The 27,494-nt window shown below is 36.6% G+C and overlaps 1 protein-coding gene across 1 annotated transcript; it reads left to right on the top strand.

Annotated features, from left to right (window-relative positions):
- Positions 1 to 27,263, top strand: SEC23A (SEC23 homolog A, COPII coat complex component). Its single transcript, XM_066552188.1, has 20 exons — positions 1 to 86; positions 3,538 to 3,777; positions 5,546 to 5,603; positions 5,859 to 5,945; positions 7,108 to 7,344; positions 7,444 to 7,523; positions 8,447 to 8,591; positions 8,936 to 9,094; positions 9,906 to 10,021; positions 11,462 to 11,585; positions 12,667 to 12,747; positions 14,464 to 14,553; positions 15,810 to 15,916; positions 16,904 to 17,057; positions 17,893 to 17,970; positions 18,926 to 19,087; positions 20,528 to 20,614; positions 22,116 to 22,271; positions 22,864 to 22,929; positions 27,053 to 27,263. The coding sequence occupies exons 2-20, from the start codon at positions 3,557 to 3,559 to the stop codon at positions 27,140 to 27,142; spliced, it is 2,298 nt and encodes a 765-aa protein (XP_066408285.1). The 5' UTR covers positions 1 to 86; positions 3,538 to 3,556; the 3' UTR covers positions 27,143 to 27,263.
- The last annotated feature ends 231 nt before the right edge of the window (positions 27,264 to 27,494 follow it).

Genomic DNA, 27,494 nt, shown 5'->3' with positions numbered 1-27,494 from the left:
GCGTCGGCAGCGCCGGGGCGGCTGCGAGCGGGCGGGCGGGGAGAGCGAGCACAGCGGGAGCGGCGGCGGCGGCGGCCGGGACGCGGGTGAGCGGGCAGGGCAGCGCTGAGGGGGCAGCGGAGGGCGCGGGGAGCCCGAGGCGGCGGAGCTGCGGTGCCGCGGGGAGGACAGGCGGCAGCCCCTCTCCCCGCGCTGGAAGGCACGGGGGGCACCGCGGGCCGCGGGGCCCCGCACGGCTGCCGGACCTGGAGCGAGCGTGGTGGGAGCTCCCCGCGTCCCCTCCGTGGCAGTGGGGGATCTCCGGGTTCCCGAAACTGCTCTGGGGCCCCCGGCGGCTGGAGGGTCCGGGGCTACCGCCGGCCACTGATCAGCCCTGCCCACGGCCTCCGGTGCGGCGGAGAGCGCCTGTCGGGCCGGGGCTCGGCGAGCGGCCCCCAGCTTGGCCGGGGTGCCGGCGCTCGGGTAGGGCCGGCGGGGCACGGCCTTTCCATGGCCGGGGGTAAAGGGCGGCACTCTCCGGCAGCGCCTGTGGTGCCCCTGTCCCGGAGCTCCGCTGTACGAACGCCGCTGTGCCGCTGATGGGGACGCCTTCCAGTGTAGGTAAAACTACAAGAAATGCAGGCCCTGCTGCGTTTTATGTGTTGATTTTTTAATTTAGGTGGGTTATCACATACTGTGGTTGTTTAAAAAAAAAGTTTTCAGTGAGAGGTCTGGGAGAGCAGATTTGGAAGATGACTGTGTTTGAGTGGTGAAAATGTCAGCAATTTGTTTTAGACAACTATTTAAACCATTTTGCTCGTGTATTTAAGTTCCTTCTTGGAACTGAAATAGATTTGTATTTGGTATGTAATTTGGGCATAAAAAATTAATTAAGGGTTTATTATTAATCTCTTTTACCAGGTTGTTAGTGCCTAATAAACTGAGAGAATAGGCGTGTTGTAAGACAAGTGTGCAGTGAGCTGTACTCACTTAGTGGTCGTTAAATACATGGTATTATGAGGGATTTCTATCTATCTATGCAGCACTTCCCTTTGCTTTGTGTATTTCTGTCTATGCTGGACCTCTTACAGTGCTGTAGAGAAAAATGTTTTGATTTTGTATATGTATGCAGAGATTAGGGGATATTATTTTGGGGTTATTCTGCATTGGGACATATTTATCTTTGCTGTGTAAACATTTAAAGATGCTGATATTCAACCAGTGACTCTCAATGCAATTCAAGTGTGGCTTCTTTTGCGACAGACAGTTGAGATTCTCATGCTGTGGGGTTGTGAGGTACATTCAGCCATAGCAGTGGGAGGAAGGAAACAAACCAGAAAGGGCTTCTGTTTCTTTTGGATATCCTAATCTGCAGTGACATCCCAAAGTGGGAACTGTTGCTGTTCACCTGTTCTGAAAAATCCCTTCTCTGAGGTTTTCTGAGGTGAGCAGTGTGTATTTTGTGGCATTTAGGTATCCAAAATTTGTGTGTAGGCTGTAGGCCAGGAGGGTTTGTTGTTCTTGTATAATGCAATACATCTCCACACCTATCTCAGAAAATGTGTCTGCATAGTTGTAACAATGCTACTGAATGTAACTTGTCAGACCAAGAGTTCCGTATTTGTTGAGTGGGGAAATACGTAAGCATTATTGGCTCTTGAAAAGGAAGAAAAGGATAGAAGAAAAGGTGGAGGAGAACTTGATTATTGGCCACTTTTGCCTTCTGAATAGGAAATCCATATTTAATAGGAAATAATAGTATTTAACACAGTAAATCCAACAAGTCGTTTATGTATCTATGTGCATGTGATTAGTCATTGCACAGTGGTGTTTGTACATTGCCCTTCAAGGAGCAATAACTGGGTGGTAAAAGTAATATCCACGTACAGCCATTTCAAACACAGCTAGAGCAAAATGTGGAGAAAATGCTTTGAAGTCCAGGGCAGAAAGTGTGACATGTTGCAGTGTTTAGAGCTGGATTTTGTGAATCTATAGTTGCTGGCAGTGAATGGCTGAAATAGCCTTAAGTTGCAATTTTCTCTGTCTTCTCAGGAAATAATTTTTAAATTGAGAGATTATTTAATTTGTGGTTAGAGTGGAGATAGTTGTATTGTGCAGATTCTTGCATTAATATCCCATTTTTCAATTTTTTTTACAAAACATGGATGGATTTTGATTTATTAGGAGAGACATTTCTTAAAATCTATATCCTCTTCAAATGCCAGGCTGTTCTTTCCTCTCTTAGCTGAGTTTATTTCTGTCTCTGATTTCTCTGTAGTAATTACAACTTCCAGATGTTCTCTCTTTTGCTCAGTTTTGTCCCCCTGCTTTGCAGAAATTTGAGTAAAAGCAATGGTGGAAATGCTTTTATGCACAAAGTCCCTCATGCTCCCTGTGTTGTAATTGCCATTAGGAGCAGATTTGCTCCTAATATCAAAACGTGCCCATTAAAATATTGGCAGTTGATTATTTCTTAAGGATATTAACTGTGAAATGCAGCACTTCCCTTTGCTTTATGTATTTTGTAATTCTGTTTTCTTAAAAGTTACAATTAGAATAAAAGTTTTAAGTTAGGCTATTATTTTAAATAACTTGAAAAGTTTTTAGCTGTTATAGAAACTAAAGGTGCAATGCCATTATAATTTTGATAGATAGAAATAGGTTTTGATAAATTGAGAGTTTCTGTGAGTCTCCTTACTGTATGTAAGGTCAGAACTAAGAATGTCAGTGTGCTTGGGAGAATTCCTGATTTAAATTCCAATTCAGGAGGGTTTCAGCATTTATAATAGCTCTTCTACTGTAACTTGTTACAGTATAAATTGAGACCTAGGAGTATTTCTACTTCCTTTTATGTGGTTCATGTAGGCTTTTACTGTAAATCCTTAATTATTAAGGAGTGTGAGTTTAGATATCCTAGTTCCTGGAAAAGCCTGTGCTATATGTTTTATAAAAGGTACTGTGTAGCATGCAGCAGATATTCTGGAACAGTGTGTATATAGCTGAGGAGTTTGGGATTGGAGGGAGGAAGTGCTCCTTGCTGACTTTACCAGATGTTCAGAGGTACCTGTTGAGCTTTTCAGATGTGTCTGTGCTCCCCAGTTCTCCAGCTTCTGAGTAATCATAGCAGAACATTTTGAAAGCCTTAAGTCAATGGCCAAAATAGTAAATTTGAATTCAAAGAATTGTTGAAAAGTGCTTCTTGGTACATAATATATTGTAAGGCACTTGTATTTCTTACAAAGTTACTTCCTAACATTGCTGTAGGAATGTACTCTTGTGGAATGTCATGTTGTCATCCCTTTATGTGTGCATGTAGGCTGCATCATGAGATACCAAAAATATAGTTAGAAACTCTTAAAAAATTTTATACAGAAGTATTTTCTTTCCCCTTAGAATTCTGCACATTGCTTTTAGGATTTAAGAAGCTCTACTTTGTTTTATTGACTGTAACTCAGTTACAGTATTTGAATGTGTGACTGTTACTACCTGCATTCAGCATTTAGTAGTTAAAAGTCTTTGCATCTCAATGTTCTGCTGACAGTTATCTTTTTCTTTTAGTGTTAGAGAGAAGTTGACCATGACAACCTTCCTGGAATTTATCCAGCAGAATGAGGACAGAGATGGAGTTAGATTCAGCTGGAATGTTTGGCCTTCAAGTCGTCTGGAAGCTACAAGAATGGTAGTCCCTGTGGCTGCCCTCTTCACACCCCTGAAAGAGCGGCCAGACTTGCCTCCTATTCAGTATGAGCCAGTACTGTGCAGTAGGACCACGTGCCGAGCTGTTCTGAATCCCTTATGGTAAACTCAAAGCATATTATTGTTCCAGTTCTTTGCTTTAGAATCTTGGGAGCAGCTGAACTGTGTGCAAGATCTGGTGCATGGAAGTTCAAGTACTCCTCACATCATTGTACAGTGCAGACTTGCAGGCCTCAGAAGGTTCTGCACATAGATTTGCATATGTAACATATTTACTGATAACGTAGCTTTCATTTCATGAGTTGTTTCAATGTACTTAGTATTGATTAGGTATGTTATTTTTCTGCAACTATACATTTTGGGATTTAGTATACTCTTGCATTTTGCCTCTGGAAAATGACTTGGGTAAAACGTTACAATACTGTATCTTTTGAACTGTTGGACCCTGGTATAGTTTAATTTCCAAGTGAAATAAAGTACGTTTATTACTGACATTAGTTCATCTGTGGACCAAAGCAGGTTATCTGTTTTAGTTAACATCAGAAGTAGGCATGAAAGAGGGTAGAAAGCTGTTTAAGCTTCAGGATGATGTTGGCATAAGCTCAAATGATTGTGGACTAGTCATGGGTAAGGTTGGGTTGCAAGCAGAGGAGATGTTTCATATGTCATTCCTGTCACAGAAGTATGGAAGAGAAGCAGAATGATTTCTAGGTTGGAGTTTGCTAGGCAAGGGCCCTGATTGATAGAGATTAGACATGATGCCAGAGAACCTGTAGAATAAATTTAATGTTATGAATGACTTGTCCCTGCTTGGGAGAAAAGACAGCTTCAAAGCAGATGCAAAATTGTGTTTCAGTATTAAACAGCCTCAGTGGCTGGTTATGCTGGCAGTCAGACTTAGTTGAAGTTAACTTTTTCAGAAGCATTATCTTTTATTGAGGGATGGAAGAAAAGCAATGAAAAGACAAAGTTATAGAGTCAGATGCCAACATTACAGTGAACTGTGTACATTTTTCCTGTGTTGTATGTGCTAGTAATGACTGGGTTTTTTTTCCCCTGAAAGGGTGGTTAGAGGCTCAATCTGAGGAGACTTTAGAAGCCTGTGTGGCACTTTAGGCTAGGTAATTTGCAGCCTCTATAACTGGTAAAGACAATTAGATAGCAATAGATCTATGTTTTGTTTAGAGCATGCTGGAACTTACCTGAAGATTCAATGATATTTTAAAAATGTTTTTGCTCTTGTAGGCGGGAGAAGATGTAATAGCAAAAAGTGTACATTGAGAACTATTAAGGTGACTTTCCCTTAAGATGTGATTAGGACTTTAAAACATCTCTGTAGTGTGAAGATAGAATTCACATTTTTTTTAACTTTCTGAATACTAATAAAAATGTAGACAAAAGGAGTAGACTCATAATTTGAAAGTAATCTTGTTTTTGTTACAGAGATAGCTGTCATGTTGGAACCTGTTTTTTTAGGGCAAAATGTATATTCAGGCTAGTCCCACACTCCGGCAGCTAATATATAGAGGCAGAAAAAGATGAAAAATTCAAAGGTAGGGAGAGTTCAAAAGATATGCGAAAACCATGGACAAAGGCTCTAATATAGGTGCTGAGTCTGTATTTTTAAATTTCTTATTTGCATTTTTTCCTGAAGACCATTCTTTCTCCCTAAACACAATACTTTACCTGATACATCTGTGTAAGGCTCCATTTTCTGTTTGTAATGTGGGTATTTAGGACAAAGTATATTTGAAAGAACCTTTTTAAAAGTCAATGTGTTTTTCAAGTGTTAAAGACATGTATTCTAGGGACAGTGGAGGCAAATGAATTGTTCATGCTAATATAAACTTTACCTGTTGTATTTTTATAGCCAAGTGGATTATCGAGCGAAACTCTGGGCTTGCAACTTTTGTTACCAGAGAAACCAGGTAAGAAAAATAAAAAATGCAATATATAGAAAATATTTTTATGAGGTGAAATGAAAACCTTGATTTTTCAAATTACAGTTGCAAACTGAAATTGACAGCCAGAGCATGAGTGTGCAATTTTATCTTCAGACATTGCATTGAGATTTTTTCCATAATAGCAATAGTGAATATCTGTGGAAAAATGTCTAGTTTTTTTTTCCTTTGTAGAAATTCCAATCTTTTATTTACATTTAATTTCTGTGTTTTTATTTGCAGTTTCCTCCTACTTACGCTGGCATATCTGAAATGAATCAGCCAGCTGAACTTTTGCCTCAATTCTCCAGCATTGAATATGTAGTACAGGTAAAATCATTAAATAGAATATTGAACATCCAGCACCTTGCAATATACAAAAAGAATAAATTTCCATTTTGCTTCTTCACTCTATTTTAGTGACTGTGAGTATTTATGTGCTTATTGAACATTGATGCCATCAGTTGGAAAATATTTTATAAGAGCATTAGGATGGCTTATAAGATTGGTTTCAAAAGAAAAAGAGAGTTCTTCTCTAAAGTTGATACTTCTATTAGGTCTATTTCTTTACAATGAATTTAATTTGTGTTTGTGTCAGGAGGCTGCTTACCTCTGTTGCTTGCTGAAGTAATTTCACTTCAGATGTTACTGTTCATTTATCTCTCATTAACCATTTGAATTTAAGTTTGTATTTGAATGATGAGTAGTTAATTCTAGTGCTGTCTGGTTTAGAAACAACAGCTAATACATATTCAATTCAGGTGTTTGAATTTTAATATTCATCCTTTTTCAGGACAGAGGTTACTTGAATAGAAATAAAAAATTGGCCTAAACCTCTAAATTGCAAACATTTGCAATTTCAAATTTTCAACCTCTAAATTAATTTTTGAGGATTAAAATTTGTAAGACCTCAGTGAGGCAAATCGTAATCTGAAACCTCACTGAAGTGTGACAAATTTTAATGAAAGGAAGGGTGAATACTGAACAGAATCTGTACTTTTTGCTGACTGTTGTAATGCAAAGTAAATTGAATGTTTGCTCATACTACAGCAAAATTAGTTTAGATAGAATAAAAAGTACTGATGATCTCTAGAGTAAAATCAGGAGGTGAAATGCCATGGACTGTCATCAGGCTAGAATCTTTTATAATTGTGAATAGTTTAATGACTGTTATGTTTACTTGGAGCAGTAAGAGGTCATTGTATTTTAAAATATGTATATAATTGGCTCATGCTTCAAAATTACTTGATATCCTGAAATGATTTTTTCTTTTCTTCTGTTGTAAGCATTTCCTTTTTGTACAGAATTCACTTTGGTGGGGGTTTTGTTCTGGATCCTGATTACCAATTGAGAGTTAAGTTAGATGAAGCTTTGACATTACTGGTATGACTAAAATTGCAACATTTATAAGATTTGCCTTACTTGTTCATTTTTGATCCTTTGAATATTGCAAGACTTGTTTTTCATTTGATTCTAATTTTGTTTCTCAAAGCGTGGTCCTCAGATGCCATTGATATTTCTTTATGTTGTGGATACATGCATGGAAGATGAAGACTTGCAAGCTCTGAAGGAATCCATGCAAATGTCCCTCAGTCTCCTGCCACCAACAGCATTAGTAGGTCTCATCACCTTTGGCCGGATGGTGCAAGTTCATGAGCTTGGCTGTGAAGGAATTTCCAAAAGTTATGTCTTCAGAGGAACAAAGGACCTCTCTGCAAAACAGCTTCAGGTAATGAACAGAAGCAAACAAAACCAAATCATTAAGGTGCTAATGGTGAAATAGTCCGCAAACAAATTTTGTAATAAAATCTTATTTATTTGGTGACAGGAAATGCTGGGGCTTACAAAAGTAGCTGTTGCACAAGTCGGTCGGGGTCCTCAGGTGCAGCAGCCACCACCTTCTAACAGGTAATCTACTTTAAATATCTTAAAACACATACCTTGACCCTACTAAGGTACTGGAAAACCTAGGTTTTATGATCAATAAAACAATAAACTGACAGCCAAACTTCTTGGTCAGGCACAAACTTACTAGTAGACAGTTCTTTGCTACAGTTTGTACTGGGAAGAATTGACTCAATGGGTAATAGTAATATTATTTGGATGATTTTTGGAAGTGCTCTGAGAGGCATGTTATAGATACATAAATAATAATAATGATTCTTCTGTTGACTGGTGTGCTGGAAAGTGTTAATAGATGGAAAGTGTTAATAGATGCTTTAGTGCCCCTTATGCAGATAGCCAGTTGTGCCTTCCTTTTTTCTCTCTCTTCTATTCCTCTTCCCTCCCCTTTGGTCTCTCATTTGGAAATTGCAGGCTGGTGTTTGATTTTCCTGTGTATTTCACTGTGGCAGAAGAAATTTATGAAATTATTGAAAGACAGTTTTGCTGTCTCTGCCCTCTAAAAATTAGCTGCATATTTAAACTACTTGCAGCAGCATGAAAGAGATCTTACTGTGTTAATTTTTCTCCTGATCTTTGATTGTCACTGAAGCAGGGAAACATGTTTCTTTTTGGAATTCATAGGTTTTCATCTGCTCTGTTCTTTTGACTAGTTAAGGTTCTTTCTGGATAATGGTGGTATCTGTAAGTCTGCAAGTTTCAGTTTTGCAAGCTCTTTGCTCAGCTTCTTAAACTGAGTGTGTATGTAGTAATTCCAAACTGCTTTATTTTGATGAAGCAGAGACACTGGTCTGAATTCAGACCAGAATCTAGAATTAGATACCTCAAAAGATACCTCAAATAGATGTCTAATATATTGCTAGTGAGCAATTGATAAAATTTTTATTTAATAACTTAAATCTAAACAACTTCCATGTATTTGTTTCCAGATTTTTGCAACCAGTGCAGAAGATTGATATGAATCTTACTGATCTTTTGGGTGAGCTGCAGCGTGATCCTTGGCCTGTTCCACAAGGAAAACGGCCCTTACGTTCCTCTGGAGTGGCCCTGTCTATAGCTGTTGGGCTCCTTGAGGTAAAAGCTTTAGCTGCAGCTAGGCTAAGCTACAGCTAGATAATTTTCTTTCAGAAAAGCTTCCACAATCAATATGTAAAAACATTTCTAATTGATGTGTATGAATTTTGTAGGATGATTCTGGTGAATCTCATCCTTTACATGCTTATAATTTCATAGACGTTTACATATTTTTAATAAGGGAAAAATGAGACTTAGAATTACTGGCAGATTTAACTTCTGGGAGTGAAAAAATGCTGTTATTGTTACAATCCTATCAGTGTGATAAATGTCCACATATCTAATTCTTTTGTTCAGTTTGTAGCAAAACCCAAAGGTTTTCTTTTGTCTTTTATTTCCTGCAGTGCACTTTCCCTAATACTGGTGCACGCATAATGATGTTCATTGGAGGACCAGCGACGCAGGGACCTGGCATGGTTGTAGGGGATGAGTTGAAGTTACCTATAAGATCATGGCATGACATCGAAAAAGACAATGCAAAATATGTTAAAAAGGGTACTAAGGTAAGAGATGGTCATGGGATCTCATACATATTCCTATAAAGTAAACATTTAAATTGGTGGGCACTGCAAAATGCTGTTAGTAATAGGAAATGTATAAAGAGGTGGGAATTGTGTGGTTTTGTTCACCGGGCTCTGAATAGTGGTATGTCTCAAGAATTTCTTCAGAAATGTCAGAATATTGAGTTAGGACTTGTTTAGCTCACATTAAAGTTCTTTGGAGTGTTTCTCTGGTTTAATTCAGAAATTTATGTGACCAAATGGTGTATCTAGTGTTGTAAGGCTGGTGCTTCTAAGACTGGTGCTCAAAACTGTCTCTTGAAGTTACCTATAAGAGTTGGGGAAGGATTAGGCTGTAGAGTTTAGTCATATCTAATTTAATTTAAAATGTACATTTGGGTTGGTGAACTGCATCCAAAACTTGTTCAAGTCATCTTGACTGATTATAATGGGAGCTTAAACAATTAGCTCAGTTGCAGGCATCTCTCATTGTAGACACTTGAGATTAGAATAGTAAATTCAGTTCTGTGCTGGATCTAGCACTAAACACAATGTTTAAAAGGAAGATGATCAAATTTTCTAGTTTAAATAGCAACCATTGTTCTCTTTAGTGGCAGTCAAGCTCTCAGCTGATCAGGAAAAAACCCTCAAGTGTTGAAAATTCCAGTCTTATTAACTTTAGGAAAAATATACTTTTATGTGAATAGAATCTGATAATGTTTTAGAAAAAATTTGTGGCTTTAGGATTTAATGTGAAGATGAGGAGAGTTCACATTGTAAATTGCTATGAACTGTATTTTCATCTTGTATTTAGCATTTTGAAGCCCTGGCTAATCGAGCTGCAACAAATGGTCATGTTATTGACATCTATGCGTGTGCATTGGATCAGACTGGTCTACTGGAGATGAAGTGTTGTCCCAACTACACTGGGTATGTGTCTGTTTGTTTTTTTTTGTAGTATATAAAGATGCAGTTTAAAATTGTTAAACATGAAGCACTTGCAAACAATTCTGCTATTTAAAAGAGAAAAGTGTAAACAGACAAACTCTATTGGCTACTTTTGTACTGGAATTTTAGAATATCTCGGCCTCTGGCAGATTTGTCACCACAATTTTTGGTTTAATCAGAAGCGGGTTTGCTGTTTTCTTTTAATGTGATATTTTTGAGGCTTGAATAACATGGATGTCTTTTAAACAAACAATTTATCAGATACATGTGTTTAAAACATATCTGTGTTTCTGTTTTTCTGTGTGTATCTGTGTAAGTGGAAGGTTTCAGTAAAGATAAGGACCTGTCCTTATTTTTCGTGTTCTTTGGAGTGGTATAAAACCCTCTGTTATTCTTTCTGTCTCACTTATGCCATTCTTTTATATATTGTATATATATAAAATCTATATATGTATTATATATATAGGTTCAGCTAGTGGTTTAGATGACTGTCAGGTACAGTTCCTGAGTTTCAGGCCAGCTTGGCCATGCTAATCACTGCTTCTCTTTGGAGCTGTGTGTATAGCCTTAGCTTGGGAGCTTTCACTGTTCAGGATATTTATATTTAAATTTGATTTTACCTGCATATTTGACTCCTGTTCCTTTTCTGCATCAAACAAACTTGAGTTGTGTTTTTGTTTATACTGTTTTGCTCCTTCTGTCTGCTCTTCTGACTCACCCTATTTCTGTAGCCTTAATGTATAGTTTGTTTATTTCTCTTACAGCTCTTCTATTTTGGTTTTGGCTACATCCCGCATACAGAGAGGAATTTTTGATTCTATCTGTGTCTGTTTTCTTCTATTTTTTAGTATCCACGTGGAAACTTCTTTTGAGTGTAATGTTTGACCTATTGACATATTTTACTAAAATGTTTTAATTAACATTTTTTGATGACTGAAAATATCTCCCATTAATATTTTCTAATGGCAGGGTATATTTCATGACAAGTGGTAACTGTTGCAGTTACATCCCCAGAATGTGGCTAAGCATAAAAATAAGTCCTGCTTCTTGAACGTAGTTTTAACCCTGAAGTAATGAATGAACTACACAAAATACATGGAACAAAATGTATGGAATAATAACTATCAGAAGACTTTGTATGTCAGGATCTTGAGACATCCTTAGTTTTGAAAGTCCACCACAGTATTTTTCCAGTGAAAGATTTTGTTACATACTATAATGACCTTAAGATGCATAGGACAAGGAGCTCACTTCAAACTTTCATCCTTAACATTGTAGCAAAATACTAATTTAATATTAGTCTATTTTAAGAAGGTAAAAATATGTCTTACAGTGAATTGTCTTTAGTTTCTTTAATAAAAATGAAGTATATAAATAATCTAATTTAACTCATGGGTTTTGTTTGTTTGTTTTGTTGTCTAGAGGCTACATGGTAATGGGAGACTCGTTCAATACATCATTATTCAAACAAACTTTTCAGAGAGTATTCACTAAAGACATGCAAGGACAATTTAAGATGGGATTTGGTGGCACATTAGAAATAAAGGTAAGCATACAAAAATGCAGTCTGTTAGTGAAAAAATGCAATAGGATGGCTACAAACTGGAATCTGCCTTTTTAAGGAATTTTTGGGAACATGCTAAACAGATCTATTAAGTTTGGGCTGTACATAGCTGTACGTAGTCCTAGCTATATTTCTGTAGTTCTGGGATTCTGTAAATGTGAGTTAGGTATAATGGTAGTTCTAATCTTGCATTCAATGTGAATGTACAGATTTTGATATCAGAGGTTTCTTGGTTTTAGATAAGTCAGTTTCTCTGTGTACTCCATTACAAATTTTCTTTCACTTTCCATCCTTACCAGAATCCATTCTGGCATTTTACAACATTATTTTTTGCCTCCACCATTGTGATAAGCTTAGAGCTGAATATCCTGTAGGTTCAAGCACTGCCTTCCTTGATGTTTCTTGAAAAATATTCCAATCTCATATTGTAGAAGAACATGAGACTATTTTCATTTTTGGTAAAATTCTGTTTAAATTTTTAGTAATAGGACAAATAGTTGAACCCTCTTTTTTTTTGTATACATATTGATGTGAATTTTGTTGAAAGATCCCAGAAAATGTAAAAATGGAGCCCCAGTTCTAGAGGGATACACAGATCACTTCAAAGAGGAAAGTGACATTGGAAGAACATAAATAACTAATTTAGCTAAATATGTTTAGGACATAGAGTAGAAATTCTTTATCAGGTGTGTGTAGGCTTATCTTACAGTACAAAGTATTCAGTCTTAATCTTACCTTTGGAAATTTTAATCCTTTCATTAGGAAGGAAGCATTACCCTGTATACTTTCTAGGCTCCTATGTTTATAAATCAAGCAGCTTTTCTCCATGTTTTAATTTATCTTCATGCTGTTAAGATATACTAATTAGTATGGCAAATAAACATAATTAAGTGTAGAAACTGAGCATGTGAAAAGTGTCTCCAGATGTATCAAGCATTATTATAACCTTTCCCAAAGGTATCAGTAATGCAGTATGCCTTGAGATTTTAATTATCTAACAATAAAATGAGACTGAATTCTTTAGCATGGTATGTTAATGTATATTTTTATTTGAAATATGAAGACTTCAAGAGAAGTAAAGATTTCTGGAGCGATTGGACCCTGTGTCTCTCTCAACTCTAAGGGACCTTGTGTCTCAGAAAATGTAAGTAAACTTTGCTGAAAATAAAGGTCATGTCCTTCTGTGGAAAAACAGGATTTAAGATTTCTGGATTTGAAGAGAGGCTGAAACTTCCATAAATGAAACAAAATGGTCACTTTTGACCAATTTTAAATTAAATACGTGCAAGCTTACATTCATTAGTAGGTCAGATTCAATTGTACTAGACCTTGCAGATCCCTTGTTACTTGTTTAGATATGTCCACTTGTTTAGATTGTTTAGATTTAGTTGCTTTAAAATTATCATACAAAAGTTATATGATGATGTAGCAGAAACCAAATAGAAAATGAGTTAGCATGCTTTATTGTTAATATCAGAGCTGTGTCCTTTTATCCAAAGTGAACCATAAAAATACGTTTTTTAGAAGGAATTGACAGAGCAAGAGGACACAAGACTGGAAACATCCCTTTTATCTGAACTCTCTCTTCCCATTTCTGTAGCTGTTTCACCAAGTGCACATTTAATTAAATAATTGAAAGATCCAGCTATTGTAGGCTCCTGAAGTAATACTTTTAAATTATATTAGACTTAAATGTTAATATATTTTCTTATAATTTAATATTACTAACTTTTGATTACCGATAAAAAAAACAATTTCTGCAAGTGACCAAAATGTCTTATATTTAAGAAGTTTCACTTTTGTTCCTAAGAATTTGCATAGTAGAGCACTTCCCAGTATGAAAATGCTCACAAATGGCCTTTAATCAAGCACTTTTATTCCTTAAATTTTCCTTGTATTTATGACTGCATCTTTGTGAATATAAAAAATTCAGTATATCCAACAGTTTTTTTCTTGGTGATCTGGTACAGATTTTTTTCATTTCATTGAATATATTGCAATAAAATGAAAAACCCCCAAAATAAATTAAAGGTACATATCCTTGTTTAAGCTACATATCTATTTCATAGGAGGTAGTAGAGATTCACTTGTGAGATTGTCTGTTGGCTTTGCAGTTATATCATGATTAATTTTTATTCCAAACCCCTTTTTGTTGAAATTATCTGAATTCAAATTTGAATATGAATAAAATGAGAGTACCTGCAGCTCATTTCAGTGGTAACTGGACAAGTCCTCTAGCCAAAATGCTTTCAAGTGAGTACAGGCACAGTGACAATATTGCCAGCATAGTTTTCCTTAGAAGTTTTATTTGGTTCCCCTGTGTCCATTATGGATGATGGGTTACTTTAATTGGTTTTGCTGGGTATTTATGTTGCTTTGATGGCAAAAAGGAATTGTCAGTTGAAATACATTGCTATCTGTGTACAGTTACCTTGTTAGTTACTAGAGACTGTGTAACTAAGTAAAATACAGTGTGTAAGCTATTGCTCAAAGTTTTACTGCTGCACCTTAGAACAGTCATTCCACTTGCATGTGCTTTTTGCCTCTGCTTAAGTGAAATCTGGTATTTTCCTGTTTCTGACTTGCTTTTTCAGTATTTTTCTAATGCCAGCTTCTGATCTTTCTAATGTATTAATTATTTAAAACAACAATCTCTTTTTTTAAAATTTTTTCTATTATTCCTACATCCAGCTCTGCAGTTGCTTTGCAGGAGCGTTTGTCTGAGAAGGTGACAGAGAGAGCAGGGAGAAAGCTTGTGAGAGTAGTTGCAAACAGTTACCTATAATGGCTGTTGCAGGCTGTATTTCATAAACAAGGAAATACTTCTGGTTTATAAAAGTATTACAAAATCTTTCTGCAGGAGATTGGAACAGGAGGCACTTGTCAGTGGAAGATTTGCGGTCTTAATCCTACTACAACACTTGCACTGTACTTTGAGGTGGTAAACCAGGTAATAAATATTTGTCTACTTGTGTACTAAACAGAGTAATCTTACTTTATGTGACTGTTGAAGCTTGTATTTTTATGTGATTCCCCCAAGCACAGTAGCAGGGATAAAAATGATGTTGCCATTTTGTGTTGTCAAAGTTTAGAGGTGGACAGTAACTGCTTAATGATGGGCTAATCTTCTTGTTTGTGACAATGAGCACTAAAGAACTCTACAAATTTTGATTTGAGTTCATAATCTCTTAACTCAAATTTTTTCTTTCAGTGTGTTACTTAATGAATATATTTTAATTGCATTATGTGGAAATGCTGTAATCTGTGTATTTAAAAGTGCTTTACAGTATTTCTCTGATGTTTTAGTTACAAGGTAATTACTACATCCTGTTACATTTTAATTTATTGCTCAGTATTTGCAAGCAAAGATTGGTTTCATTGAAATGCATGAAGGACAAATTGTCTGATTTCCTGTTTCCCTGAGGGAAAAGAGGATGAAAATAGAAGGAGCAAGTGTGGTACTCATTCTCACACCATTTCTTATTTCAAGAAGCAGCTTAGGAACTGAGCCGACCATAGTTTCTATATATTTAGTGTGCTGTATTTCAGTTTGTTATTCATGCAAAGGTTTGAAAACTTGAACTTATATTAGCCAGGTTTTGATTTTACTTCTTGTATATTTATGTTGGGCCCATTTTATTGGTAGCTCTAAAACCACCCTAATTATTTAGTGTAATAGTTGTTTTCAACTCTCCTTCTCTTTTGAATTGTTTATATAGCATGTTAGCCTGTATTTTCACTGAGCAGAGTTTCAAAATTTCAGTTTCAAAATTTTACAATCAGTCACCTGGATTCCAATCTTTGTTTTGACAGTGCTGTTGGAGATCCACTGATCAACATTTTAGATTAGTGTCACTTTTCTTATCCTGTAATTCCAGTGAGTCATATGGTGTTAGAATGTGGTGAAACCAGGAATTGTATGGCCCCTTGGAAAACATTGTCTCTGTAAGGGCATATGTAAGGAGAGAGCATTGGTTGCTTTAAGGATATCTGGTGAAGCCAGCAGCTGCTTCTAACATCCCTGAACAACCTCCAAGTTGATTATCTGTGTAGTAAAGGTACTCAATGTAACAAAAACACCAGATGATGCATTAATATAACTTGGTCCATCTATTGGAAAGAATTTCTAGTAATTAGTTATACATTTTCAAATCATACTGTAAAATCTTGAGATTCTCTTTAATTTTCTTTTCCTTTTGTACTTAGCACAATGCTCCCATTCCTCAAGGAGGACGTGGTGCAATCCAGTTTGTGACTCAGTACCAGCATTCCAGTGGACAGAGACGTATCAGAGTGACCACAGTTGCCAGAAAGTATGTTTTACTTGTGGTGAATAATTTTTGAAAAGTCAGGGTGTATATCTATGTATATGCCTTTTACTTTGTAGATTTTGTAAGCAGTCTTTTGTTTGAGACAGTTTCCTCTCTTGTCCTGTGGACTGTTTTTTCTCTGAGAGGTTACAGTGGCTGTATAATGTTATTGAAGGAGTGCTCTGAGGAAAGCCAAGTGATTTTAGACAAAGGGGAAGATGTGAATGAAATTCTGTGGCCTAAACTGAGGATATGTTTGGAGTTAGGGAATGGCAAAAATCACTTCAAAACTGAGCTGGAGAATGCTAACTGCAGTTCAGAGGGATGTAAATACTTGGTATTCCATGTATAACCTTTACCTGCAGTTTCCTTGATTCAATATACTTCACAATTTTAGGACATGATGTTTAATCCTTTGAATACATTTTTCAATGTCCAGTGACATTTATTTACTCTAAGCAGAAGGAGATCATTGCTTGGTTAATTAGATGGAAAATTCAGTTTGTTGAAAAAAGCATTGCCCTAATTGTTGAAAACACTATGTTGTTAACTTAATTAGTTGTATTTGTAGAATTCTGGTGACTGATGAAAGGTCTAATTAGTAGTTTACTCTATAAATTAAAAAGAACTTGCAAAATGCACAAGAAAATTGCTAATGTGGGAGTGTGTGATTAGATTAGTGGATGGTGATTTCTGTAACAACCTTTCATCATTATTTAAAAAAAAAAATTGGCACCTGTTCTATTAGTGCCATTATATTTTATTTCACTGGTTGCATGGCATCTGTACAAATAAGGAACATTTCTAATTAAAGAATGGTTAACTGGGAGGCTGCTTATTTAATCTGCCTAGTAGATTTTTTGAAGCTTCAGCATGAGTGTGTTAAACTGCTAACTGTTAATGTTTCTTTGCCTTAATTTTGAAGGGATATTTTCAGGTTGAAGTTTTTCCTTTCATTGTGATGCAAATCTTTGTATTTTTATTTTGCAGCTGGGCAGATGCACAGACCCAGATTCAAAATATTGCTGCATCTTTTGACCAGGAAGCTGCTGCAATTCTCATGGCTAGATTGGCAGTGTACAGGGCAGAGACAGAGGAGGGCCCTGACGTGCTGAGGTGGCTGGACAGACAGCTTATACGACTGGTAAAACAAGCTGTACTGAATGACTCAGATGGGTTTCTTGCAGACACATACTGTTCAGTGATAGTTTACTTTAAAATAAAAGTAAAAAATAATTTCCACATGAGGTTATACAGAATTAACAAAGATTTTCTATTTTAAATTTAAAAAATAGCAGGTGTGTATTTTCAGTTTATTTTTCATGTATTTTCATTTATTTGTTTCTTCAGCATATTGTAATTGCCAGGAATTAGGAGAAATTTTAGCATGTGATTAACAGAAATTATAGTTTTCTCTGCTTTCTGTTGTCTGTAATGATATTGTAGAGTAAATATTTTTAACAAAAAAAAAGTAGGCCAAGTATCTAGAAAACCATATGGATTCTTTTTTTATTTTAGAAAGTTCAATATCCTGTCTGGTGTTTTTAATGTTTTTTAATTTTTATTTGTACTACTAATAATAATAATAATAATAATAATAATAATAATAATAATAATAATAATAATAATAATAATAATTATTATTATTATTATTATTATTATTATTATTATTATTATTATTATTATTATTATTATTATTTAATTTTAAACAATTTCTTCTGGGCTGTTTAATCATCTAAGTCTGCTTAGTGATTTTAGAGGGAAACACAACTAACACACAAAGTTCTTAAAACTTCATATGCAAGAAAATCACTGCTTGTTAAAAAGAGAACTTGTGTCAGTGTTTTTGCTAGGTTTCTGTCTGTTCTCAGAGTTGCAAGCAGCACAAGTCATGTGCCCGTTAAAACCAAACTTAGAGTAATGGCATGACCATGCAAGTATATTTCTTAATATAGATTTTTTTTTCTTGTTTACTCCAGTGTCAGAAATTTGGAGAATATCACAAGGATGATCCAAGCTCTTTCAGATTTTCAGAAACATTTTCACTTTATCCACAGGTGAGTTTGTCTGTAGGGATAGAAGAGAATGCTCAGTGAAGAAAGAGTCCTTGTAATAAGACATATCAGGATGAACAGACCCCCTGCCCCCTTACTACTGTCTGGCATGTGGCATTAGGAAAATCATTTCTATTGTCTGTGCTGCTGTGTCCTTTCTTGTCCTCTGCCCTTACAGTTAAATGTCTAACTATGTATATTTTTTATTTCTCCTACAATAAAATCCTTATCTCACCTGAATTTGTGATTCATATGACAACACTTTTAAAAGGGCTGCTCTAATGAAGAAATTCAGAAAACATGAGGAAAATAAATGGACTTGCTTTATTGTTTCTCTCCCATATGATTTATGGTACTAACCAGAAAACAGACACTTCTCGGTGAAGTGAACTTGACCTTGACTGTATTAAACTTCAAATAGTTTCTTTGCTCATAATCTGTTCTGATAAATTTCTCCCTTCTGATAGCTCCAGATACTTCACTTTTAGACTTTTCACGCACTTCCATGGCATTTCTGTTTCAGTTATGTATTAATCTGTCTGTAGGTGTTAAGTGTTGTGTAGAGATTGAATCAGCAGGTGGAGAATTTGTTTCAGCAATGAAAGCATATGCTTTTACTAGCAAGGTTTGACTTTGCTGTCGCTAATTTTCCTTTTTCTGTTCATGTGCTGTAACTTAGTTGTAGAACAGCAACCTCCCTCATAGGAATGGTAGAACTTACAGTAAAGGAAGCATTTCAAAGCTGCTTTGTAGGTTTACCCATTCTGATACCTCTCTTACTGTCATGGGAGTCTGTAAAAACTAGCAAAGGTGCCTGTAGAGATTCAAAATGTTAAAGGAGCTGGGATTCAGTTTTGTTGTGGCATTGGTCTCATCCAGTTTGTGGAAAATATTTCTCTCCTTGTACAACTATCCTTTTGATCTGTCAAAGTTCAAAACAGTGGTTCTTGTTTTGCAGTTCATGTTTCACTTGAGAAGATCTCCTTTCTTACAAGTTTTTAACAACAGTCCGGACGAGAGCTCCTACTATCGTCATCATTTTATGCGTCAAGATCTAACCCAGTCGCTTATCATGGTTCAGCCAATTCTTTATGCCTACTCTTTCAATGGACCTCCAGAGGTATCAGTAAAATAACTCCATAGTGGGTTAAAAGATGCTTTGTTGAGAAAGAGCTGATTGCTGGCTTCACTGTTACGTGTTATAAAATGTATTGGTTTAAAATTTATTGTATGAGAAATAACATTCATTTGATTTAAAGCAGCTATGAACAAGGCATATCTCAGAATTGTGATGTAGCAGTCTTGAGAATAAAAGTCACTTTGTGAAGAGATTATTTTTTAAACTTAAGGATGGTACTTTTCTGTTAGTTTTTGAGAGCTTTCTTTGGCTTTGTGGAGCCAGAATGTAAATATAAACAAAAATGATTTTATTTAAAAATGTAGTTTCACTGTTACCTGAAAGAAAAGTTGAGGTTTTTTTTTAATGTAAAAAATTTCCTTAATTTTATTGCCTTAATCCAAAGCTTCTAATTTTAACATGGTTCCCATTATGTGTAGATTTACTACAGAACCTTCCAGCTGACCTCGTCAGGGCACATTCTGTATAAATCTAAAATAAAAAGCTAGTATTCCAAGAAGCTTCTGAAAGAAGTGTCAGTCACTTCTTTGTGTCAGCTGATAACAAAAGTAGTCTGTTACATAAAAGAGAGCAAGGCAGTGAAAACATAGTAGTTGAGGATCTTGGCAGGTTGTATTTCTAACTTTTTTTAGGATTTTTTCTTTTAGATTATTCATGAGGATATAAAAAAAAGACTTTTAGAAGTGGAATTCAAATGAAAGTAATAAGGTGGTTTGTGAAGAGCAGCTTGCAAGTCTCCCATGTATGAAAAACAAGTAGTTCCATTGGTGATTGAAGGATAAATATGATTAAACAGGAGCTAATGTCTCAGTGCAGAATGAATAACATTTTTTTCTTGATTCTTGGAATAGTTACCATTTATGTTATCTCTAGTAATTTTGATTCAGTTAAATCATATAGCACTGATAACAGTGTCACTACCCTTAAAAAGGTGGCTGAAAACCTTAAATATTATATTAGATTTCATAAACCATGAGTATTTACTATATACAGTAATAGGGGATATATATATGCATAGTACTAATATGCTGTGAAAACAAGACTTAAAAAAAACCCAAACAAAAATCTTACACTTGAACTGCTGAATCTTTATGCATTGAAATACAATTCAAATTAATGGCATTGTATGGGTAAATACAGAGGTACATGAAGGACTAGTAAAGTGCATAATAATGAAAGGGGTTTCAGCTCTTGAATACATTTTTTATTACTTTCATGAAGTATCAGACATAGAATCAGGCAGGATAACTTCAGAATGAAACTGTATGGGTTGCAGATGTGTAACATGGAAAGGAGCAAATATGGAGCTTTAGTAAGTGATTGAAAAAGTTCCTAAGTTACTGATTAAAAAATCTGGCAATGCCACATGATTGATCAATTCTGCCTCAGTTGATAATTTTTAAATTTATTTTTAAATCTTAGCCTGTTCTTCTGGATAGCAGCAGCATTTTACCAGATCGCATTCTCCTTATGGACACCTTTTTCCAAATCCTTATTTATCATGGAGAGGTAAGAGTTGTCATTTCTTACATAAATACTTTTTTTCTGTAGGAGTGATATATTATGGCAATCACTGGAAGTCAGGCTCCATTCTCATGCACCTCCAGTGCTTGACCCTCTCATCTGCATGGCTGACAGCAGAGTCCTAGTTTGTGTTTGTAGTTTGGTAGTTTAACATGTCTATATGCAGATACCGGACATGACTTGACATCTTGGTCCTGTTTCTTATGATGAGTTTGAGATGAATTAGCTTTAATATGCAGAGTATTTTTTAGATCAATATTTTTCCTACTTTAGAGAGTAAAGTAGGAAATATACCCTTCCTCCCCCTCCTCCCCACTTTTCACTCATTTATTTTAGACCTTTAAATTGGTTCTTCAGGGATGGGTAGTCAGAACACCAAGTTTATAGTTACCCTTTGTCTGTACTGTCCTGGATGAATGGAACTGCTCCTGGCAGTTTGGTAGATAGACATTCCTTAGTAATAAAGTGCTGGTGACTTGTTACTACTCTGCCTCCCTGGAGGAATTGAGCTGCTGCTTTTTACTGCTTTGCAAGTGTAAATGGTTCATAGCTGAGAATTTGAAAAATACTATTCTGGATCCTGTCCTTGTAGCTGCACTGATAAAAATATTTACTAAACTTCAACACTTCTTAAGTAGCAGAATATTACCTCATTTTTGTAAGGTGCTATCAGCAAGCAACAGTGGTGGGCTGCTCCCTGAGGGAAGGGGGGCAGGGGCTGAGCATCTCTGCAAGGCAGGCAGGGTCTTGTCACTGAGGTCCTGTCCCCAGTGTACCTGAGCAAGGCAAGCAGAGCAGCTGTGGGCTGTAGCCAGACTCAGCCTTCAGTGCAGATCACCAGACAAGTTGATGGGGATGAGGCAGCTCCAAGTTCTGGCCATGAAGTCCAGTCCCTGAGTGGGGGTCCAGATCAGTAGGTACATGGCCTGGTCCAGGCCTGTAGCTCAGGCAGGAGCCAGGAATGAGACCTTCAGTTTAAAAGCAGCTGCCAAGCAGAGGAGGGAGGAGCCCCTGCTGAGGGTCCCTCCAGGGCTTTCCTAGCAGCCCCTATCAGGGCTTTCCTAGCAGCTGCCTGTATCAGTGAGCTGACCTGGAGCAGCCAGCTTCTCTCCTAGAGGGTGGGGAGGTTGTGCTACAGACTCTGAAAGGTATCAGTATAAATACTTATTTCTTATGTGTCATAGACATGCATATTAGAGAAGTGTAAATAATATCTTTGACCTCCTTCAAACAAAATACTTGGCATGTAAAAGATGACAAAAAAAGAGGAAATACAGATGGACCACAAATTGTTAAGAAAAAAAATCTAGTAGCATGTTACCTGCACATCTTGGCTTTTGAAAATTAACTTCCTTACTATAGGGCAGAAAGGGATGAGTGATAGAAAAGAGGCCAGCAATGGCACATTCTCCTCTGAAAAGACCTGTATATCCTCTAAGAAAGTTTGGTAAATCAGTTCTAAACTTCTCTCTTTCCCTGTCCCCAGACCATAGCACAGTGGCGTAAGTCGGGGTACCAAGATATGCCAGAATATGAAAATTTCCACCACTTGCTACAAGCTCCAGTAGACGATGCCCAAGAAATTCTCCATTCCAGATTTCCAATGCCCAGATACATTGATACAGAGCATGGAGGAAGCCAGGTATGGTGAAGTGTATGTTATATAATCTTGGAAATGATATGTTAGTAATTTTGTGAGATATCTTTGGTAGTAAAAATCAATTTCTCTGCTAAAATATACATAAATTGCAAATCAATGTTCTGACTCTTAAAGCTTTTACAGAACAAGATATTTAGGAGTAGCTTTCTCCCTAATTTGTGAATCCTGCTATGTATTATTGTTTTAATCATTCTGACTTGGAGTCTCAGATTCTTTGTGTAAGCTTTGTAGGGCAGAAAAGACAGTACTTGCCTGGGTCTCTGAACCAATACCAGTATTACTATTGGTGTCATTTTTTAAAAACTTATTATTAATGTCTTGTTGATATTCACATTTGCTTTGCTAGTGCATGAAAAATACAAAAGCTTACTTTCAGCTGCATCAGAAAGTTGTTGGCAGTTCTTCATTAGAGCTGTGGAATCAGTGACTGGCTTTATTTACAGTGGTGCTGTTTGCAGTGTCTGTATCTCTGGATAATAGAAATGACATTTCATACATACGCAATTTTTTTCTGAGTGCAGGAAAATTCTGTTTGAGAAGATCAATTTCTTGTCTTTGTTTTATTTTTTTAAAGGCTCGATTCCTGCTTTCAAAAGTAAATCCCTCTCAGACTCATAACAACATGTATGCATGGGGACAGGTGAGTATGAATCTGCTGACAAAGCTTGTATACTTGATTTTTTTCCCCTTATTTCAGAAGGCAAGTGAAGTGGCACATTAGGTATGTATAAGTAATAATATGAAGTTTTTGAAACTGAAAAAGAAATGCAGTTTTGGTCTGATGTGACCAAAATTACTAAAGTTAAGAAAAATGGGCTTTATTTCTTCAGACAGAAATGATCTGGTTTACTATTTTAAGCTTCTGTTAGGCTGCTTTCATGTCTAGCCTACTTTCTTAGACGGTGTTGTCGGTGTTGTCTTAAGACTATGGGTTTGATGTTTGCCTGACAGAGCCTCTCAAAGGACTTTGACTGCAATAGTTTTGCAAAGTTAAAAGCAGATATTTTGTTGAGGCAACAGATAAAAAGATTTGGAATAGTCACTGATAAGAGCATTTACTGCCTTAGTACTAAATATTCTGAGGCTAGACAATGATTGATTAAGCTAAGTATATAATTTACAATTCATTAAGCTTAACTTTACCAGTAATTAAGTTTAGTTTCATTCTGCTTAGTAGCAGAGATGCAGATCTTACCAAACAGTGTTTTTGCTTTTGAGGGAGAGAGGAGCAAGCCCATCAGCCTGAAAGGTAGAATCATATTCCTGTCCACACCATGGTGGAATAGAATAATTTTATACCTGCTGTAGTCAAATAGGATGTTCCCTGTTGCTGCTGTGAAAGATGCAAGAAGGGCAGCCACTTTATAATTTTCATACTGGTGGGTGTGTTTTTTCATATGTAAATGAGTGACAATGAGGGTTTAGGCAGCTTTGGTCAGGCTGAGCTGTCTTGTGGATGAAAATTGCACAAGGGCAGAACAGAACAGTAACACTTCAGTATTGCTTGTATTGTTATCTTCCTGTCCACCTGTATCACAGAGCTTTAGATCTCATTGCTATCAATATCTTAAAATACTGGAAATGAGGGTGCTTTCCACACATGAAGTCGAAGGGACTGTTTTGCAGTAGGGGAGATAAGAGTTGAAGGTAGTTATACGAACTGGCAAATACACCGGTGCCAGTGTACTGATGTTTTCCAGAATTTCTGTGGCCAGAAATCAGTTTTCAAATCTTGTCTTTAAGCAGAAAGTTTTATTCAGAAGTTAAACCCTCTATAGCAGCTTGTATCCTTGAATGGTGCATCTCTGTTCTATGATCTCCTTCCACATTTATCTTCTGTAGTGAGTAAGTGCTAGTGCAGTGTCATCTTCTCATGCAAATCTAATGGCATCAGACATTTGAAGCTACATATTAACTGTGCTCTTAGAGTATTTTGCTAATTGGTGTACACTATTGAAGTCATGAGTGAGAAAGCTCTATAGCAATTTTATGGCAGTTACTTTGTCAAATAAGTTTTATCAGGCTACATTTTCATAGGGATGAATTGTATCTAATGAAGCTTCTGGCAATTTTTTGTACTGAGTCAGGTCCAGGACAATTTGAACACAAATCCCAAATTCTTTTGTTTCCAAACTTGGTAATCTAACCAGCAGTTCATTAGTGCTTCCCTTCATCTTGTTTCCCCTCAACATACACACAAATGCTGTAATTTAGAAGGTCTTATTTTTAATTTAAACATTACCTGGAATTTTTTGAAGTTTCCACATTTCCAGCAGTACAGGACAACTGTTTTCTGTTTGTTTAATTAATAAGCAAATGAAACAGTATTCCAAATGTAAATACAAAAAAAGAAATCTTCAACTGATCTGTAAGATAATGTTTCATGCTGGACAGGTGAGACTGATACATCTTGCAAAAGATAGCTGTCCATTTTAATGCTGAAAAGAATTCAGTTCTAGGGTAACATAAGAAATGATGTATTAACCTCCCCAGGGGCACTGCACTATGTGTGCTCAAGGTAATATACTAGTACTTGTATGGTAGCATTTCCAGGTTTTTTTTTTTGTGAAAAAAAGTTGAATCAAGTACTAATTATGAAATGAGAAGTGTTATATCTGGGAGAAATTTAAAACTGATTGGCATCTTGCTCTTTTTTTCTCATGACATTCCTGGATTGTTTCATATTTTATTTTGTGCACAACTAAAAGTCCACACTGACCTGAAGAGGGCACCCACACACCACTGAAAACATGTTTCAGGAGGTGATGAATTGCCTGGTTGGTTTTTAATATTCTAAGTAAAGATTTTCTTTAACCTTTAGGAGGCATGTGCCTTAATAGTATAGAAAGCATTTTCAGAAATTAATGAAAACCTTTTTGTGCGTCTTTATTATGTGGTTGGTGTCTGAAGATGCAGTTGAAATTTTCAGAAAGGACCTGTGAGTGCTGATTGACAGCTGCTGAACACGAGCCTGTATGTGCCCAGGTGACGGAGAACGTCAATGGCACTGTGGCTTGGATCAAGAATATTGTGTCCAGCAGGACCCAGGGAAGGGATTGTCCTCCTGTGCTCAGCACTGGTGAGGCCACACCTTGAGTCCTGTGTACAGTTTAGGGCCCCTCACTGCAAGGAGGACACTGAGGTGCTGGAGTATGTCCAGGAAAGGGAAATGGAGCTGGTGAGGGCTCTGGAGGGAGCTGGAGGTGCTTAGTCTGGAAAAGAGGAGGTTCAGGGGAGACTGTATCACTCTGCACAGCTACCTGAAAGGAGCCAGTTAGGAGTTGGTCTCTTCTCACAGGTGACAAGCAATACGAAAAGAAAAAATTGCCTCAATATGCCAGAGGACATTTAGTGTGGATATTAGGAAACATTTCTTCATAGGAAGGGTTGTCAAGCATTGGAATGAGAGGCCCAGGGAAGTGGTAGAGTAACTGTCCCTGGGGGTATTTAGGAGTTGTGTAGATGTGGCACTTAGGGACATGGTTTAGCGGTGGGTTTGTCAGTGCTGGGTTAATGGTTGGACTCACTGACCTTAGAGGTCTTTTCTACCTAAATGATTCTATGATTCTTATATAAGAGAGCTCAGACTTAGCATTTGACAGGCTTGGAAGTAGAGCATCCTTTAATCTCATCTTGCTGCCATCAGATGATAGCTAATTTCGTGTGCCTTCCCTGAGAGTGGCTGTGTATCGTAGTGATCCAAGAAATCTTGCTGCACTTGGATTTGTCTCTTGGTTGTTCACTGACAACTGTTTCTGGTCAGGTCTCAGAAAACAACATCTCATTAGGACTTTAGAATTCTGAGCATCCTCATTAGGACTTTTGTGTCTGTGTTTTGGAAGACTTTACAAGAGTTCCGACAGCTCTGGTTTTATTTGGAAATATGGATGCTTTGTACCTTTGAAAAGGTTGAATTGTTGAGCTCAACAGGAATTCTTCTTGTATCTGTAAATGGAAATAGTGGTAGACTGGTCTCAAAAGACTTAAGGAAGTTACTGTGTAATATTTGCAGAATTACCAACTGCTTGTTTATTTTGACTTTGTTAAATTTGGTAAATTTGTTTAGAAATAGTAATTAAAACATGACAGTTTTGAACTTCTTGGATTTGTGGAATTGCAAGAATCCACCCAAAAGGTTTTTTTAGTTGTTTTGTGATTTGATTGCTCGTGAGTTTCAGCTGCTTTTGGTCTTTCTCTGAGGTGGTAGAGAGCCACAGGAGAGAACAGGCCCACCTCTCTTTGGGAAAGCCAGATGACCTTTACTTGGTGTCAAATCAGACCCTTAGGGGATTTGTTTCCTTCTTTCACCATTTTGATATGTCTTAGCTTCACTGACAGATACTGATTTGTTGGTTGTGTCATTTGCATATTACTCTTTCTCTCCTTTTTGCTCTACTGAGGCAGGAATGATGCAGGAACTGTGCTGTGGAAATTTTATTTACATGTAGAAGTTTGTAAATTAATATTTGGCAGTTCTCGAGTTTTGTATGGCTGGTGTAAAGATCTTGCTATACAGCAAGTCATTGCTCTGTGTGTTAATGGAAGAGAATGTAGTTGTGGTTCATGCTTGAATTCATGTAAATGTATGAAAATTTATGTAAATGTACAGTCTGCTGGGTTTTTTGTCAGAATTTCAGCAATGATACGCTTCTAAGATCTTGCTAAATTTATAAAATGTTTATTCAATGGAACATATTGTGTCTTAAAATGCTTTTTCTTCACAATGTGTATAATCAGTTCTCTTTTTTTCCCTTATTTCATAGGAGTCTGGAGCACCCATTCTTACTGATGATGTCAGCTTACAAGTATTTATGGATCATCTGAAGAAACTCGCTGTCTCAAGTGCTGCCTGAAATTCTGCAGTGCATTAGAGGCACAGATAAACTGCAGCCATATTTCAGCTTTTTTCTCCTTTACCCTTTTCCATGTCTCTCTTGACAGTGCTCTGATATGCACAAGCTGCCTGACTAGATGTAAAGCAGTGTTGTTTTCAAAGAAAAGCTTTGTTATCAGCAAATGTTTTAATGTGAACTGCAGTTTGTAAAAATTACAGGTAGTAGATTAAGTTATAAGCAGAGGAAAAAGAACAGTCATTTTGATTACTGTGATACTATAATTACTTTGGGATTATTTGCAACAACTTTGAGATGTGATTTCAGTTTCTTGTTTGAAATGGTTGGGGTTGATGATGCTCTGCAGTACAAA

Source organism: Molothrus aeneus, chromosome 6, assembly GCF_037042795.1.
Source record: "Molothrus aeneus isolate 106 chromosome 6, BPBGC_Maene_1.0, whole genome shotgun sequence".
Lineage (NCBI taxonomy): Eukaryota > Metazoa > Chordata > Aves > Passeriformes > Icteridae > Molothrus > Molothrus aeneus.
Note: the sequence above shows the minus strand (reverse complement) of the source record. Positions and strands in the feature narration are given on the sequence as shown.